Source organism: Synchytrium microbalum (assembly GCF_006535985.1).
Source record: "Synchytrium microbalum strain JEL517 chromosome Unknown SmJEL517_scf0065, whole genome shotgun sequence".
Taxonomy (NCBI): Eukaryota; Fungi; Chytridiomycota; class Chytridiomycetes; order Synchytriales; family Synchytriaceae; genus Synchytrium; species Synchytrium microbalum.
The window spans coordinates 6,126-24,284 of NW_022158414.1; the positions used below are offsets into that span (position 1 = coordinate 6,126).

The following is an 18,159-nucleotide window of genomic DNA, read 5'->3' on the forward strand; positions in this document are numbered from 1 at the left end:
AAGCGGTTTCTCGTTACTGCAAAACAGGTCACCACGAATTTCAATTTCTAAAAGTTAAAAGTGCGAGTCAAACCATCAATCAACTCACTCACCCTCTCAATAGTCGATGACGTTACAGCCAGCATAACATTCCACAAACCTCCGCACAATGAGGCCTCGGTCTGGTTCTGGCCGTGTCAGTGCGTACTTTCTTGTTGAGCGGAAAAGCAGAAAATGTCATAATTTCGACGTGCGTGATTTCATATCAGATCCTAAGGCGGCCATGGATAGCTGATGATACAAGTACGTGGATCGCGATATATGCCAATACTTGTTTTGAGGATTGTCAATCAAATGCTATTGCTCCTCGGCAACGGACGCAGCTGCCTTGCTGACTACTCTATCTCTAAACAAACCGAAAATTATCTATTCAGAATAATTCAAAGACCGTAAAATCTATCCGGCATAATGTTTTCAGCTTTGGTCTTTATCTTTGCAAGGGTAAAATGCAATTTGCGTCCTTTTGTGGAGATGTTTACGAGGACCTCAATGTTGCATCTTCTCACAAATTGTAAACCCATTTATCTAATGAAAATTCATGTAATTGTAGATGTGAGAGCTCTCCCTTCATGCTTGCATCTCATCTGGCTATCATTTGATCATCACGAAGCGGCTTTATCGATTTATCCATTTAAATGTTGCCTGTGGTGAGATAGGATTGCAAAAGCATATCCGGTTCGCAAAACTGTTACATAGAGCACCGATTTTCACATCAAAAGGGGTCGTTTTTGTCTTTACTACCATTCTATAAACATATGACTGAACCAACACAAAGTAGGCTCTTCTCCAAAGAGAGCCATTATTGCATAAAGAAACTCAAATATTTTTGCAAGTTCAGTACTGTGGAGTTCCAAAATAAGAAGCTTCAAGGGGAGTTCTTGCTGAGGTTGCATACCTACGTGTTGTTCTTGAGGAATCAATTAGTAATCAGAACCGACACTGTTCTGATCGTTTCTATTCTCCTGTGGAGCGTCTGAATCGGTCTCTCCCTCGTCGTTAGCTTCTGGCTCCTCCAGTTGCTGCAACCAGATTTCATCAAGCACTCGGCTTCCAATGCCACCAAGTCCTTGCACGACGATGGCATCACTCATATTTCCGATATGATCGTTAATGTAGCGAGCACATAAATCGTAAAGCCCTCGATGAGTGCGACTAAAGGGAAATAGTGTATATGAGTCAAAACCTTTCAGCGTTTCATGAGTGTACCACAACCGCAGATCAGAAGTGTCGATCTTCATACCTATCAGCAAAATCCAAAACCTCAAACACAGTATCGTCAGTAATGTCTGCGGCAAAAATATGTTGAATACAAGATTCAAGACCAATTAAATCATATCGATCACCCAATTGATAAAATTCTCGACGCTCGACACAACGGCTGGGCTCCGAAATAGCAGAGAAGATAGATGACGATTCCATGATATCACCGACATAGGCGAATTCTATAAAAGCTTGCACAGCAAGCTCTGATACATCATTCAACATAACTGTTGGTTTCTTTGCATATACCTCAGATTCAGTAGTAAACGTGAGACGAGATACAGATGCCAGTATAGCTTGGGAGACTGGGAGTGATTTCCGATTGACGACGATGTAAGCATCCGACAAGTGTTCATTATACAAGCTGTGTCGTAAATCCGAAGGAGGTTGAATGGCAACGTGTACTCTAAAATCCACTTTTAAAGTAGCTTGGCCGTTTCGAGCATTCAAATGATATAGTGTATGGTTCCTGATAAAACTTTTATTGACATTGAAGACGGCCTTGCATGTATCACGTTCCATTCGAAAGACTGGTGTTTCCGGAGTAAAGAAAGCTTGAACGGGTCCAGCATTGACAAGCTCAATGCTTGTTGCCTTTCGAGGATACATGGTCTTGACCGTCAGTTCGATTGTCGAGTGATTGAATATGACAGTTGATGCGACTCCATCACAAGTACGATGCAATGGATCAATTTGGGGGAGCCATGCGTTTACATGTGGTTGATAAGTGACCCAGAATGGTATATGAACTTCTTGGTATGGAAACGACATGGTTCCTTGCTATGATAGATTTTACATTTGAAAGAGTATGAAGTGTCGGTCAGGATGAAAGAAGAAACGGATGAAATTCAATCTCAAAACCAATTTACAGCTCATACTTACTGGCCTCCGTAGCTCTCTTTTCTCGAAAGAACCTTTTTCGGTCTGTACAGCTTGGGTTTGAAGTTTTGACGGACGCAAACAGGAGTTGATTGTTGAATCCAAACTTGCATCGCTACGAACATGGATCGCTACGGACTTCAGATCTAGCGATTCACGCGAGAGCTTAAATTCCTCCAAGCCCGCACGTCCACGACCGCGTCTTCATTAGTTTGTGCATTCATCTCTTCAAACGTGACAAACCTATTCCCGACACATTTGTTAGACACAATACAGCACACCAAATTATTATTTCGTCTTCAGATGATTACACACACCACACGCACGACCTATCTATATAACATTTCTGACTCAAACTACATTCTAAAGTAAAAAGCAAACCTAACCACATGGTCGACTTAATGGGCTGGTCGACAACTGAGAAAACGATACTCTCTAACGAGTCCATTAAATACTCGTTCCCTCTACATTACTTCTATCGGCGACGACCGAAAATCATTACCCTGCTGACTCGGCCTCCTATTACGACCGCCACCTGCAGCTGCAGGTGTTTCGGCCCTACTATTACTCTTCCCATGAGCAGCTTTCGAAGCCATGAGCATCACATCCGCGTCGTCCTCTTCACTATTATGCGGCCTCCATGAATTCCGTCTCATTGTATCAGGAGATGCAGCAGCAGCAGCAGCAGTTGATGATGAGATGTGTCGTGTTTTGAAGTGTCCGTTCATGGGCGATGCCTTGAGCGATGTTTTGGTATTAGGTGAGTCAGAGTCGTTGGTATGATTAGTTGCAGGGGTAGCAGCAGCATGGTGTTTTGAGGAGTGTCCTTGGGATCGTAAGCGGACTTGTTGTTTGACCCAGTTCGAGAACCACTAATGCGAAAAAGACGAGGTCATCAGATAACTAATATCCTTCGGTGTGCGGGCGAGAGGTCCTCGATCCTCGATGTAGCAGCTACTTCAGCTCCAATTCAACAGCGACGCCATCAACTCTTTTCTGCAGCCCTGAAGCTCCCAATCTCATCTTCACATCAGCAACAACATATGCCTTATTCAACTGGACCTCAGCCCAAAAACCCCACAACGAAAAAAATAAATCAGTACTTACCACCGCATGCAACGGAAAAATCCCAACCGCAATCCAATGCTGCCAGCTCTGGAAATCCGTATACAGCCTAATCCCCAGATACACATGCAGCACAATCCTCGTCATAAAGAAGGCACCTCCAAACACTAGATCCTGTCTCAGCTTCTTGTTGATTTGACCCATAGCTAGCAACAGAGTCGGCAATTCTAGTATTCCAGCTAGAATGAATGCGCCAGAGACACGATGGCGAATGAGGAGGACCACGACGGTGGTGTAGAGCGAGTGGTGGAACCAGCCTGACAATGGATCGATTAGTGATTTGTAGTATATGGATCTGGAAGTGTGGAATGGAGTGAGTGAGCGAAATGTTGGGATGAGGGATGATGAGTAAGTGTTACCCGATAAAGAGGTCAGCCAGCAGGTACGTTACAAAGTATACAGACAGAACAATAGAGTATTCCGAGTCCTAATATAGAAACAAAGGTTCAGCAACGAAAGAACTGATCCAGTATATACACACACAGTTTCCAAGTTTCACTAACAGACCAAACATACCAGCAGAGGCAGCTCATTGACTCTATACCTGCCCATCAAGAAAGGAATCAAAAGCGGCAAAGATCCAAACGTCATGACAGCCGATGTGGTCAACGTTAAGATCCTATGCGTCATACACAGAAACGTGTGAGAAGATTATTGAGCATTGTGATTCCACCACACCATCACCAACACCTAATCCCAGCATAGATAACATGCAAATGCATGATCAACATACCAAGCCTGTTTCTTGACGGTATTAAAGTACTGTTTCGTCCATGGCGCATAGACCAATCCAAAAAAGATAATGAATTGGGCGAGAGCGCAATAGGCTATCGTGCTGAGAAACCAGTCCTCGTTGATTAATAGTGACAGACGACGATGCATCCCCGTAGTTAGACCTTGGCTTTTGGTGCTCCTTCCTTGTGGGGTGTGTTTTGAGAAGCAAATTTGTTGGAGCTCGCTGGTGATTGGATGAGATTCAAATGAATCAGGTAGGAGCGGAGATCCTCTCACGTGCTATACGGGAGGAGCGGATTGCGAACTGGCTCTCGTTCTCGCTGGCTCTCGTTCTCGCTGTCCCTCTCTCGTTCTTAGGTGCTCGTTTGGTTGGCAACACGAAACACCCAAACAAATCAAAACGTGTTTCAGACCAACTTGAACCGAGTGCTGGTTCCAGAGTATTTTTCGCCATCAGCCACATTAATGGCACTATAGGAGTTGCAGGAGCACGTGCAAAGTTTTGGGTAACGTGTTTCGTGCCGTTCCAACAGTTACAACATACCCACACGGACCTTCATTTGTATCTTCCAATTCTAAAAGCTTACAGAATCATAGAGCCAGTAATGTAAAAAGGAAATCGAATTTATTTTACTTTTTCTGTCTACAATTACACTAGTTTTTGTGATTTTTGGATAAAATGGATAGCAAACGACAACAATTCGAAAACATGTCCCTCATGCTCCCTCTCTCTTCCTTTTTCATCATTTTAATAGATGACAAGCTGCTCTTTTTTGGTTCTTCTAAATGCGTTCACCGCACCAGAAACTAAAAATTGAAGGAAAAAAGAGTTTAAACAAAAAGGATCTAGGAGACTAAAGGATGACTTGGAGAGGAAAGTAAATCACATCCTAGACACATCCCAGACACTCAGAGAAAATATCTTTTTCTCACCACATCATCACTTTCATAAACGTTCTCTCGCCTTCCTCACACCCAACCAAAAAGATCAACCTGACATCAAACACGAATCCTCTCCACCAAAAAAACCCGGGACGTCAATCGACGATATCACAGCACATACCTTGGGTACATGTTAACACGATCCAAGAACATGGTAGACCCTTCACGCACTTGCAACGGGAAGACGCGGAATCCTCGTCGTTCAAAGATCTCGTTATACCAAGGTCGTTTACCAGCAGACCTCCAGAATGCTCGTCCACCAACCCTCATCTTTTTAGCTACAGCCGATATCTCAGCATCTGCATCTTCAGGTGAAAACCAATCTAGATGATCCATCAAAATCACCTTGGTCAACTCTCCATCATAGCATTGCGTGTTTAATACGTTTATAATGGTATCGGTATGAATACGGATGGCATCTAGTTGCTCGGGATTGGATTTAAGTGTGTCGAAGCCCGATTCTGACAAGTAGCCGGGGCAGTTGGTGGGCAAGTAGCGGAGCATCAAGGGCATGTAATAAAAGTAATTGTCGTCTCGTAGTGACTTTTCGGCGATTACGGGATCAAAAGAATCTACTAAAAAGTCATATGCGGTTTGGTCCTCTAATACCATAGACATTTGTGCGGGTGGCACTCCTAGTGCTCCCCACAAGAAGCGATCATTATTCAATAGCTTGACTAGCCATTTAGACAAGAAGTGGGGCCGGACTTCCGTCAACCAAATCTCGTTTTGCTCCTTGACGGTATCTGCGCTACACATACGTTCTACTGCTGATTTCAATCCTCGGACTTTAGTTACGAATTGGAAGACTCGGATAGCTAGACCTGAACAACCTGTCTTGTATAAATTACTAAATCCAGAGTTCTGCTTCCAAAAGTGATAGGCGAATGGCGACAAGTGTGGTGATAAATGGGTGTCTAATAAAGCTGAGAACTTGGGGATGAAGCCTTCACCAAACAGAGACCAAAAGTCCGAGTAGTTGAGAGCAGAGATACCAGCCAACTTGAGTTCCAACATGTTGTTTTGGCATGGGTTGAGATCTACAGCGTGAATCCTATAGGTTATAATTAAAAGGAAAAGGTTAAGACAAGCGAGGATCAGTTGAGTCATCATTGAGAGCCTTCATTCTATGCCAAAAAACCTTTCTAATGAATGTAATAAAGTCCAATACTGCAAACACAGGAAAACCCCCAAAACATATACAGCCCATACACAAGAGAGTGCTCAGGCACATATGATTGCGTCATTGCTTAGAAGCATGGTGCATCCGTTACGTCGGCACAGTGATGCAAAAAAATCCAAACTAAGTTGGGATTAATGCTCCCAACGCTTCTAACCATTACCGACACCCTACCCACAACCCCACAACAACACTCTCCTCATACTCCTCTAAACCCCTCCACATTAACAAGCAAATCAGAAACTGCATCCAAGATTATCACACATACCTTGCAGGTCCCCGAATAGCATATTCCAATACATTACAACCACCAGAAGTAATAACCATCATACGATCCTCCTTTGTAAGATTTAAATATTGGAGATCTACACGTGGATCCTCCCAAGTGAAGGCATATATATAAGTGGAGAATCGTGGGATGAGACTGAGTTCAAACTTTTGTCTCCATCGCAATCCCTGACCGTGGACATGGTCTCGAGACAAGGTCTTGTGATCTACAGTTGATACTACGGTATGGAGCGAAGCGACTGATGATGACATGGATTCCACATCTTCGTCTTCGTGGTTGTTGGAATCGGTGGTGGTTGGAGTGGTGGTAGCACTAGAGTCGTGTGCGGTGGTTGCGGTAGCACTGCTGCCTATGTTTAATGGAGGTAGTTGTGATGATCCACTCTTGGATGCACCAACCCATACGTAGTATGGAATTTTGACGAATGGTTTGACGAATGGGTTTTTGGCGTTTAGACTCTTTATGGTGGCGAACTTATATTCTAGATATTCACGACGAGATGGGTGGAGATAGATGTTGTCCAAGTCAAACCAGACGGACCAAAACCACCTCATAAACCAAGAGAGCTGACGTGTAGGATCGGCTGATCTCTTTGACGAGACATAGAAATCAGCGATACCGATAATACCCGTGGGAGATAATATAGTCGACAACCTATCTACCAGTCCATAGCATGATTCCATCATGGAGAGAGAGTACGACATTGTAATAAGAGCGATTTCTAGTTCGCCGTCTATTAGATCTTCTTTAGGAATTTCAAACTTTTCAGCATCCATACACAGGACGGTTACGTTATCCCATCCCAACCTAGCGAACCGCTGTCTGGCGACTTCGCAGAGAGAGGGAGTGATGTCGACCAAGTATACCTTATCAAAGTTACGGATTGGGAAGAAAAGGTTCATACGTTCTATATTCTCACCAGTTCCACCACCGATATCAATCCAAGCGAATCTAACGTCACTGTTTGGTCTAGATAATACGGAAGGTGGTAGTGGTGGTGATGGAATTGCTGAAGGGTCGACTACACTATGGCTACCGTCTTTACTATTATAGGTGGATCCGACCTCAAAGTTATCAAAGGAGCAAGGATAGTATTGACGGAGTTGAGCAGCACATAATTTCAACATTGTGCTTCGGCCACGTAATAGGCGTCTTCGAGTAGTATCATAGATGGAAGCCTGGTCCTTGTAAAAGTCTTCTAGACGTTCCTGGTGTTTTTCGAGACCGTCGAGTTTAGATTTAGCAGCACCTGATTTAAGGAAGGGCTTGACGAAGCAGTTCCAAGCGAATACATAGTAAGACCTGTAAGCGAATGTGGTGTAGATGAAACCAACAATGGCCGAGACTACTAGAGTGAATTCGATTGCAGATAGAGATGGGATCTATAATGTAGAATAGAATTGAATGTAAGTGGAAGTGGTTTAAGATATTGGGTGTTTGGGTGTTTTGTTGTCTTGAAAAAGTGCCTCTGAAAAAATTTTCCCGTTGAGAAAAGGGACACGATAGCGAGAGGTTGCCCAGTTTGATAGGCCTGATGCATCATGGAATTGACATGATGGATGATAGATAAAGCAGTACTAGTCCCTACAAGACAATAAAGACTAGCGAATACACGTACCAAATGAGCAGGTTTTAATGGTTTGACACCACGTCCCAGCAACCCACTAACAATAGTCTCTGAAGTAGTAGCCCATCCAGATAGCAGGACTACAGTGACCAGAGCAAGCAAGAAATACAATCTCTTGTAAGTAAATATTGATCGGCCAGATGGTTTTCCAGAATGGACTTGGACTTGGTGACTCTTTGTTCCTATTTTACTACGCTTCTGACTGGATACAGACGCCATCCTCGATTCCTGTTCCTGCTTAGATCGATGCAAATATTCTTGGCTGCCTTGTAGTTGTTTGCTGGTCTCCTTTTCTCCTTGTTCGGTTTGTGTGAAGTTTTTGTGAGAAGCGACGGTTAGAACATGGAGAGTGGTTCGATTAAAAGAAAGTGTGAATTAATGGTCTTTGTACGTGTCTTGGCAAAAATCAAGTAAGTTGCAATATTGGCTGCTATGACGTTACTCGCTTTTGTTTCGAACACACGTGTCCAAACGACTGGTCAGGAGCAGGATAGTGTCTGAGGCATTCATCTGCCCATCTCTTGATGTGCTTACATGTCAGTAGCTACTATAACTTGAATTCGACCCTCGCATTCTATTTGAAACTGACTTCTGAACCTCTCACAATTAGACAAATTCGGTAACAAAAATCATTCCCGACCAAATTGGACCTTTCGTGGTCTTTCTCGCGGTGAGTGTCTATTGCATAGCACTTGATATATCTATTACACATATTGCAAGGCACCGATCGGCGGTGGTAAGCACGACTTTTTCAACTCGTAACGAGCACCCACAAGTTTGCACATGTCAAGTCTTTGTTTTGGTATACAAACGATATGGGTAGGATTCATACCTCCAAAACAGCTCAAAGACACCCTAGCCGTAGATTCTTTGACTCTGGAGGTAGCATCGTCTATTGGTGTCGACACTTGGGGAAGAATTCCCGATTTAGATCTCTCGATATCAAGGCAGCTCATTTACCTACAAACCCTTCTTGCAGCACTTGAGAAAGATATCTCATCACGAAACTCAACCCACGAAACACACTTTAGCATGGTATCTCGGTGTGATCGTTGCAGTCGACACGATTCTTCATCGAAGGTTGCTGCTCGCCTGTATATACACGTTGATCCACCTGTGTACAAAGTGTTCTCATAACGGGGTCAATCTTCATCTCAAACTACTTGCCGACTCTTCCAGATAACTTTGGTGATGGCACAAGTTTTTAGATCATTGTGTTGGTAAGCTGCGATTAGAAACAACAGTTCCCCGCCATTGCTCGAAATCGGTCTTGAAGGGTGAATATATGGAGATGCTTATAAAATCAACGCAGAAGTGTCCAATCTATCTTAATTCACCTTTCGATCAATCAATGGAAACAATCGGGTTACAATGAAAGTCGTTTGTGCAGAGCGACCTGGAGAGGACACACGGAATTCTTGCTGAGTTGAGACCGAATATACAAGATATTTGCAGCGACGGACAGAGTCGGATTTGCGTTTTGTTATTTGCGTTTTTGTAGAAGTTGCAAATTGCAAAGTTCGGTTCAAGCACTGCTTCTGACGTGACCTGACGAACATAACAGCCATTACAATATGTCTTCTGCATAATACCTTCACTTTTTACTGAGATCAATTCGGAACGCGAACACGAGATCTGCTTGATTGCCCTTGTTCTTCAAGAAGTTCTCCTCACTACACGGAGACAAAACAGCAGCAAACAAATACATTAACCGGTCGCTCAACAATAGTACTAGATTCGGTGGCATCTAAATACTTCAAGTTGAAAGGTATGCCATTTTCTCTGCCACCAAGAAGTGCTTCGTTCCGACTTTCACCTTGACAACCATTTACAGCGCATTCTTCTCACCACCAAAAACTAGTATCAGTATACACAACTGACATAAATAACACCGAAATATTAATATCTAGAGCCATAATAGCCTCTCCAAACGGTCTCCACGATGCAAGGATCAAGAATACTCGCCGCATTAATTTCGCTCCTTGTTCTGGCCACATCTCCAATACTAGCAGCCACACCATGCTATTCAACAAACAGCTCATTTGCTTGTGATTCAGCACCATCCACCCTCATAACTACCTTCAATTCGTCCAGCACGTCTGGAAATCTGGCTAAAGGATCCACAGCTGTTGGATATATGAGACTGACATATCCATACTCTCCAACCACGTATGAAACTATCCTTGGAACCAATCTTACCACGATGAGCGCTACATTCTATCCGCGGGTGGATGAATTGAGTTCGTTATATATCAACTCGAGTGAGTATAATGGCGGCTGCATGCTCATTTTTTTGCAGTGCCTTGATTGCTTTTGATCTGGTGTGTTTGAATACAAGACAACCTCTAAAATATTAAATGCTAGGCTGGCTCACCATGACCAACCTATCCAACTCGGGAATTGTAGCCAAAGTGTCATTCGACGTCTTATGGAATGGAACCCTTTTCTCAACATCTGGAAAACTCTTGTTTCAGTCCACGGCAGTCACTGGTAGTTCTGCAGCTGCTTTGGCCTATGTCAGAAATAGGACGGCCATAGTGTCTCTTACTGGAGGTACGAGACAGTTTTTATACGATACGAAACAAACGTTGACTTTTTTTGCAACATCACAAAAAGGAGCAGTTTCGGGTATCGATTGGGAAGCCACCTCATGCACAGCATCGTCATGTGCTTGTGTAGATGGTATCTGTGGAGAGACATGCTCGATTTCCAACACCAATAATTGTAATATACAGGTACATTGTGCTTTTAGTCAATCCATGTGAGCGCATATATTGAAACCTTTTCTGTAGATATATCTGGGATGGGCGGGAACAGACATCAGTGGAAATGTCCTAACTAGTGCCAGTAAGCTATGGTTTTTGTTTGATGAGATGAAGTCCATGTTCTAATATTCTTTACCCCGTTGCAGGCCGATCTGTGTGGCGGTTCATGAATGCATTCTAGTATTCGTTAAGCAGATTTCTTTTAAGACTTTTGGGAAAGTCGATACTCTTATTAATATATTTTGAATACCTCAAATATGTTGATGATGTTGCGCCTTTGACAGACAGGATGTCAAAACGATTAAATCATTAACTCAACTTATTTTTTATTCAAAGGATGTTCCATAATCCTTTTTGACAAATCTACTTTACACTACTTTATACACCCGCCACGGTCTAGGTCTATTATGAATCCCCTTCCAGTTGAGTCAACGTTTCAAATGCTTTGCTGACAGTAGCCAGAAAAGTGACCATGGACTGGCGTACCCTTTCTAATGATCAAGAAATGATATTATCAGTACCTCACAAGGGTATGTCAATGCCATCAATTTGCTTACCTTGAGCTTGTTCAGCTTCTTGTAGTTCCAATATTCCTTGCTCGACTTGCTCAATAAGCTCGTTTTGCTTTGCAATGACATATGACGAGAGATATTCTCGCACTGAATCACCAAGGCCATACAGTTCTTGGATGAGATCTATGGGTTATGATTGGTGACGTGTCAGTTATCATGTGGTAAGTGTTGAGAGTGTCGAATGGGATGTCTCCAGCTGCTTCAAGCTCATCACTAATACCCATGGCCATCTGTCGAATTGTTCTTTATTACCAAATGTTCATGCGTCAGCCCATCACCAAAATCATCAGATGTGCAATACAACAAAACGACGGCTCTTACTGTTGAAATAGTGGACCATACTGGCATTATCTTCTGACAAGCGTGCATGGTAAGATTCCCGATCGAATGGAGTGATTGGTTTCAACAAGACATCATCATCCGCTTGTTGTTGTTGAACTGACCCTTGGGGAGCCATTATCTGCTGCTGATGATGTTGCTGAATAGTTTGCGTTGGTGCGTCGACCGCACGCTGATAGGAGCTATGAGAGTGCCTCGTTTCCATACTCTTGTATAGAAGCGATCACTATCGTGTTTTTGATGTAGTATGTTTTGACGAGTGAAAGAGTACAACCATTGTGAAAAAGAAACGACTCGAACACGCGATACAAGGAAGGATTCCGCGTCAAGATACCCCATTGATGCCAATTACTTCATAAGCGCACGCACTGACTTAGAATCTGATTGCAGCGAGACAGTATATTTTCAAAGGGGTAATTCAAACGGCGTTTATAATGATGCACGTGGCAGATCAAGCTTGTCTTTGAATTCTTCGGCTCGTTCCTTGACTGCCGGATGAGCTGGATCCAGTAAGCCATCTAGCAGATGGGGGTAATGTCTCATCCCAACATCGGGATGGCAACGTATGCGGTTCATGAGCATAGTTTCACCTAAAGCAAAATGGTTAAATCCAACTTTATCAGACCACACATGAGCGACTGCTCCAAAACTTACCGACAAGATTTGTAGGGAACTGAGTAGCAGAAGCATCAGAAACAACTTGACGACTTGAAATTGCTTCTCGCAATTCCTGTGGCAGCTTCTCAATAGGTAAAGGATCCCATGTTGAAGTCTGAGCTGTCGATTGGAAGAATGGTAGACTAAATCGGTCCTTTTTCGCACCAGCCCTGTTGACAACGCGATGTGTCGTAGCTACATAAATAAACGAAAAGTGAGTTTTAGGGTACAATATCAAAGTCAATTTGCCGACAGAAACTCATACCGATGATAGCGCCATGTGTCACCCTCTCCAGCCCAACACCAAAGTTGACAACAAAAGTACCATCCACTGGCGGTACGGCAATCCAATCACCACTGTGATTTTGCACTTCCAGGCCATCGACATCATTCACTTGTAATAAGAATGTTACTGGTTATAGAAGACAGGTTGTCAGCAACTGTATGCAACTAAGCTTAATTGGCTCATTCTTGAATACGTACACCAGCCGTCTTTGTGGGGACCGACCCCTTGTTCGTCACTTGACGACTTGGTGGGAGGGTAGCGGATCATCTTGATTCTGCCACCTTCACGGACTTCCTCTTCAAAGTGCCAGTCCAAGAATCCCTTGCCGAATCCGAGAGATTGTCCAACAAGATCAGTGAATTCCAGACTTAGTTTTGACATACGATTCTGTTTGTTGTGGGTATTTGTGAGTTCATAGTAAGGCACTGTAGCGACCTCGCGAGAGCTCGACGGTTGACTTGTCAAAGTTCGCATACCATATATTCCGACACATTGGCCTTGAATCCTGGTACGTAATTCTCTGAAGGCCACTGTCCCGGACCTCGAAGCTTTCGCCAGTCAGGCATTCCCGCATTCTCCTTCCAAAGGGTTGGTATGTCAGGTGCAAAGTCAAACTGTTCCCTCATATCTTGGATGCCCTTGGTGACTTCATAGCCTAATCGATTGTACCCCAAGAATGTAGGAGAATTTGCCATCTCAATTTCGAGTTTCTTTTCCATGGGCAAGCTAGCAAAACACACGGCGTGAGTCAGTGCCATGTGCGGGCGGTTTTGGCCAAGAGAATCGATCGTACTTGAAGACATTTTCGCAGTAGTTCTTGACCTTGTCCACCAATGGAGTAGGTATAGGATGGTTTTTTAAATACCTAAGAGGACATGAGTGTGAGATTGTCGTTGTTATGGGTGTGCTTACGAAATGTGTGCCAATTTACATGAATCCGACATTGTGGACTATGAACTTCAATTGTTTGAGGAATTCTTGTTGTTGCACTGGAGTCCCATTTGCCAGAGAGTAATCCAAAACCTATGTAATTGCTCAATTTTGTCAGTGGCAAAAAACGTGTTTTGGATCAAACTTGGACTTTGACAAAACGTACCGGGATTTCAGTGAAATTGACTCGGTCGCCAGCATCTGCAAAGGTAATGTCTTTACTGTAATTCTCACTCATAGTCTTCTCGTTATACGCTCTGAAGCTTGCGAGCTGAACTTGCTTTTGGCTTTCTTGTTCAAACTACGAAGACGCCATGAAGGCTTGAAGTGGGATATAAATATTCGTTCTATTGATTACTTGGCTACATTTCGCGACAAAGAGTCCAAATGAACCGCTTGAAACATATTTTGACTCGTCGAAAATAAAACATCAAAACATCCATCTCACTTCAACTTCTCCCTTTTATAGTTCAAGATCCTCCCAACGGTTTTGGAGGCACAACATTGAGACTACTACCTTTTGTTGACTCGAACGACATTTGAATGCGACATTCCATAACCCAGAGTCAACATTGCTTCAAGATTTCCGTCATTTAGAGCAAAATCAATCTAATTAGATAGGCCACCTCGTTGCATGTTGTCACAACGAATGCCGAAGCATTCAAGAAGCAAAAGCTATTGTGAGATCTCTGCATTGTATCTTGTTGACATTTCCAAAAGATTGGTACAAGATTGTTCGGAACAAACATCATAGAAGAGGTTGGTCCGTTCGACCTAGACCTTGTTTAACGAGAGCTCTTCAACAATGGGCCGCCCTGCCAATCACCTCAATTGCTGATGCTGGCATTTTGTTCGAAAGCTGAGCGAATCACAGCGGCACATCAATCCATGATAGAAACAGACCTAGTTCAAAGAACTGGCACGGATTCTCCCGATCGAATCAAGACAGAGTAAAGGAAATTGAGATATCGTATAACACACACAATGGGGTATAATTTCTTGCCATCACGCCTTTATTGAGGTACTAGAATGAGAAGCAAAAACTCACATACTCAATTTGCCAATTTGCCTTTTGTTTTACAATTTGGCACCAGGAGCCAAAGTGCTGGCAAAGAATCCAGCGAAAATGCCCAAAGCTTCTGAGGTACGTGCTGCGTTTAAGGCGTCGGAGTAATCAGCACGGGCAGCTAGTTATAAATTGGTGTCAATTATTGAATAATACAAGAAAGAATTAAAACAGGTTACTTACCACACCATCCGTGTACACAATCTTCGAATCGTTGGAATCGGTTGGCGGCAGCAAATGGCTTCTTGCTGAGAGCTTCGTAGATTGCACCATAGTCTGGTTCATCTTTTGAAGGCAAGAGACAAGCAGGGGATAAGGTTTTTGCTACTCCCTCTGCAGTCAACAAGGATGGGTGGACTACAAGAGAGAAAAAACATGATAATTAATGTGCGAAACTCATCATGAAACTTTCAATTGTCTACCTGATGCCCATGAAGAAAGCTTGTAAGTAGGGTCACTAGCAGCTTGCATTCCAATCCAACCACCCCCTAAAATACCACGATTACGGATCAACAGGCTGAACTACTGTGTGTGGCTTTTCAACTGGCTTACAGCAGAATCCAAGCATTCCGATTTTGGCTGATGGGTCAGAAGCCAATACATGGTCGATAATCATCTTTACATCAGCTATACAAGGGGTTTATAGTGAATGATAGTTCTTGACAACATGAAATGTGTCGGTCACCTTTACAGACATCCCATGAACCGTGTTTCTGGATCCAGGGCATCAATTGGCTGAAATCGGCTCCATGGTCCCAGGTTGCACCTCTAAAGAACTAGAGTAAATTGTCTTAGATCGCTCGTTCGAGGAGCAAACTGTTTGTCGGCTTACGTCAGGCATGATAACCTTGAAACCCTGGTTGGCAAGGGTGTCCAAAGCTTGTCGAGTTTGCTTGATGTTGAATCCAAAGATGTCATAAGCAGCGATGATGACCTGTCGAAATTGGAGTTTGACAAACAAACAGTGAAAGACGGCAGAAGAAACCAACCACATACCCTGCTCGAGTGACCGACGCTGTAGCATTGCATGCCGTCGATAGCGGATACAGTTCCGACTGGCTCGTAGGTAGAGGACATTGGTGGCACAGAGGCACAACAGGTCAAGAATTCTAGATGATTATGGATGTGTGAGGTTGTTGGAGTGACCACTGGATTCGAGTTGAATCGCTTGAATTAATAAGAACATATCACAGGAGATATGCTGACAGGATGAACGAGTAAAAACAACAGATCGGCGTAGAGGTAGGATGCCAACGACAATGGGGTTGATGACGTCGTCCGTTGACCAAATACGAGCAAACAGAGCATATAGCGACCATAAGTATTTTCAGCATGTCTAGATACGAGACTTACGGGCAGACATTGTAGTAGTTTCCTATTTAGGTTGTAAGCAAGGGCGGGTCAGTACATCGAACCTCGAGAAGGTGGACAATTTCTTCCACATCTTAACTGAAGGAGCAAGAGAAACAACATTAAAGCATGGGTGTACCTGAGAATCAGTAATAGGAGCTCCCTTCAGTTGCTTGTTCCAATTAATCTGGGATTGCTGAGTGCGAAATATTTGCGTCACACACGAGCTTACTTCACACGTTTCGCTTCAACGCTTACTTTACACGTTTCGCCTCAACTCTCGATTCCTTCCAAGCTATTTGAAGGCAACAACTCAATGATGATGGGAACAATTGCTGACGTGTGCGGAACTCTTCCTCCTTTCCGTATGTCTTTTCAGGTTGCACCTGTTGAACTTTGAACACGAATCGCTCATGCCACATCCTTTATAGAAACTGATTACAAGCCGGTCGGAAGTACTAAGCAAGTTCCAAACTCGGATTTGATCTATTACGATGTCGGATCCTCAAAAAAGGTCATCTTCGTGTGAGTGCCAACATCAACACCAACATTCAGCTTGACAGATATTACAAAGTCAAGATCCCCTTTTACTTTAAATTACTAACTCCCATGCTCTCTAGTGCCTACGACGTCATGGGAATGAATGACAATACAAAGCAAACTGTCGACACTCTGGCCTCGAAGGGTTTCCGCTGTGTTATGCCAGGTTTGCCCTGCTCAACTAGACGTCAAGCAATACCATTGCTTACCCTTGCGATACACCTTAGATTTCTATCGTGGCGACGGCTGGAAGCCGGAAAACGACAGATCCCAACTCATGGCATGGGTCTCAAAGGTCGGAACATGGGATATCGTGTCAAGGGACCTGACTACTCTCAAACCAATCTTGGACTCAGAGGGAACCGAGTCTTATGGATTTGTTGGGTTCTGTTGGGGTGGGAAGATGGCCATGCATGCATCGACACTTTCCTGGATGAAGGGTACATGTGCTACTCATCCTGCTTGGATTACGGTAATGTATGCATACTAGTCTTCAACTAGACTTGATTCTCACTCTATAATCTCTAAAGGAAGAAGATGCTGAAAAGAGCACATGTCCTGTCTTGTTGCTACCTTCAAACGGGGAAGCAGACATGACTCCCGTTTACAAGGTATTGGAAACAAAGCCTTGGGGAAACAAGTCCCAACACGGTAACAATTATTTCTATAAAGGTTGATTATACTTCTCTGTTATTCATCCTTTTGATCCCTCACCTAGTGCGATTCGACGACATGCATCATGGATGGTGCAGCGCAAGGGCGGACCATTCAAACCCGAAGAATGCACGTCGAACTGCTGATGCGGTTCAACTCATGGTCAACTTCTTCTCGGCTGTCCTTGCGGTAAGTATGTGTCTAAAAACCTCTTGGAACTATGTCACTAACAGCATTCGTAGTAGGGCAGCAAACTATGAGATTATATTATGTCAATTGAGGGAAAACCACGACAATATTAAAAGTTTCTGTATAATTATGCTTTTAGGCCATTCAGATAATAAAAGTAGTCTGTGTAAAACTTTACCAAATCGAATTTCTGTACTTTTGGGAATGTCTTTCGAATTTCTTCAATCGGTGTAAACACGATTGGTGCGTATAGCCGTTGCCTCTCTTCGTCCGTCAGTCCATCATCTTGTTCCTCCTCTTCCTCTAGTTCTACAGCTTGCAACGTATTACTACGTTGAGGCATTCGGTTGTGAAGACGTCCAGCATCTCGCTCTATATCAGCATCCCGTATCGATACAGGCTTGTTATCTATATCAGCTACTCTGTGACCTATCGAGTCTCCCTCATGATCTACTTGTTGCATTGGTCCTGTCTCGTGTCCTTCCGTCTTTAGATCTAGTAGTCCTGCACCGTTCTCAGAGGCACGATCCACTGACCTGCTTCCTCTAACCGGCGACGACACCAGCCCTTTAGGTTTATACTATCAGAAAAGGGTGAGCATCGGTTGGTCAAATCACCACCACAGAAAACAAGCATACCTTTCCTGGCGACACAGATCTCGACTCTGTTGCGATAGATGCAGCAGATCCAGACGAAGACACCTTCCTCTCCTTATCCTTCCCACCCCTCTTCAAC

At 43.6% G+C, this 18,159-nt stretch overlaps 7 protein-coding genes across 7 annotated transcripts; 2 read left to right on the forward strand and 5 right to left on the reverse strand.

Moving 5' to 3' along the window:
- Positions 1–2,642: 2,642 nt before the first annotated feature.
- Positions 2,643–4,185, reverse strand: SmJEL517_g05909 (uncharacterized protein; the record flags this gene model as incomplete). Its single annotated transcript, XM_031171835.1, has 5 exons — positions 2,643–3,050; positions 3,286–3,598; positions 3,663–3,730; positions 3,820–3,922; positions 4,037–4,185. The coding sequence occupies 5 exons, from the start codon at positions 4,183–4,185 to the stop codon at positions 2,643–2,645; spliced, it is 1,041 nt and encodes a 346-aa protein (XP_031022190.1).
- A 903-nt stretch (positions 4,186–5,088) lies between these two features.
- On the reverse strand, positions 5,089–8,295 carry SmJEL517_g05910 (uncharacterized protein; the record flags this gene model as incomplete). The annotated part of the gene is made up of 3 exons (XM_031171836.1): positions 5,089–6,034; positions 6,429–7,831; positions 8,068–8,295. The coding sequence occupies 3 exons, from the start codon at positions 8,293–8,295 to the stop codon at positions 5,089–5,091; spliced, it is 2,577 nt and encodes an 858-aa protein (XP_031022176.1).
- Positions 8,296–10,018: 1,723 nt separating this feature from the next.
- Positions 10,019–11,022, forward strand: SmJEL517_g05911 (uncharacterized protein; the record flags this gene model as incomplete). The annotated part of the gene is made up of 5 exons (XM_031171837.1): positions 10,019–10,337; positions 10,441–10,629; positions 10,693–10,811; positions 10,869–10,923; positions 10,988–11,022. The coding sequence occupies 5 exons, from the start codon at positions 10,019–10,021 to the stop codon at positions 11,020–11,022; spliced, it is 717 nt and encodes a 238-aa protein (XP_031022177.1).
- A 224-nt stretch (positions 11,023–11,246) lies between these two features.
- Positions 11,247–11,870, reverse strand: SmJEL517_g05912 (uncharacterized protein; the record flags this gene model as incomplete). The annotated part of the gene is made up of 3 exons (XM_031171838.1): positions 11,247–11,332; positions 11,399–11,536; positions 11,735–11,870. 3 exons carry the CDS (start codon positions 11,868–11,870, stop codon positions 11,247–11,249), a joined length of 360 nt encoding a protein of 119 aa, XP_031022174.1.
- Positions 11,871–12,181: 311 nt separating this feature from the next.
- Positions 12,182–13,863, reverse strand: SmJEL517_g05913 (uncharacterized protein; the record flags this gene model as incomplete). The annotated part of the gene is made up of 8 exons (XM_031171839.1): positions 12,182–12,342; positions 12,407–12,604; positions 12,675–12,821; positions 12,893–13,082; positions 13,172–13,421; positions 13,489–13,560; positions 13,627–13,718; positions 13,792–13,863. 8 exons carry the CDS (start codon positions 13,861–13,863, stop codon positions 12,182–12,184), a joined length of 1,182 nt encoding a protein of 393 aa, XP_031022175.1.
- An 839-nt stretch (positions 13,864–14,702) lies between these two features.
- SmJEL517_g05914 (uncharacterized protein) lies at positions 14,703–15,768 on the reverse strand (the record flags this gene model as incomplete). Its single annotated transcript, XM_031171840.1, has 7 exons — positions 14,703–14,812; positions 14,875–15,048; positions 15,114–15,179; positions 15,244–15,318; positions 15,377–15,467; positions 15,524–15,625; positions 15,688–15,768. The coding sequence occupies 7 exons, from the start codon at positions 15,766–15,768 to the stop codon at positions 14,703–14,705; spliced, it is 699 nt and encodes a 232-aa protein (XP_031022172.1).
- Positions 15,769–16,360: 592 nt separating this feature from the next.
- Positions 16,361–17,495, forward strand: SmJEL517_g05915 (uncharacterized protein; the record flags this gene model as incomplete). Its single annotated transcript, XM_031171841.1, has 7 exons — positions 16,361–16,406; positions 16,473–16,566; positions 16,662–16,747; positions 16,809–17,053; positions 17,112–17,232; positions 17,300–17,424; positions 17,481–17,495. 7 exons carry the CDS (start codon positions 16,361–16,363, stop codon positions 17,493–17,495), a joined length of 732 nt encoding a protein of 243 aa, XP_031022173.1.
- Positions 17,496–18,159: the final 664 nt, after the last annotated feature.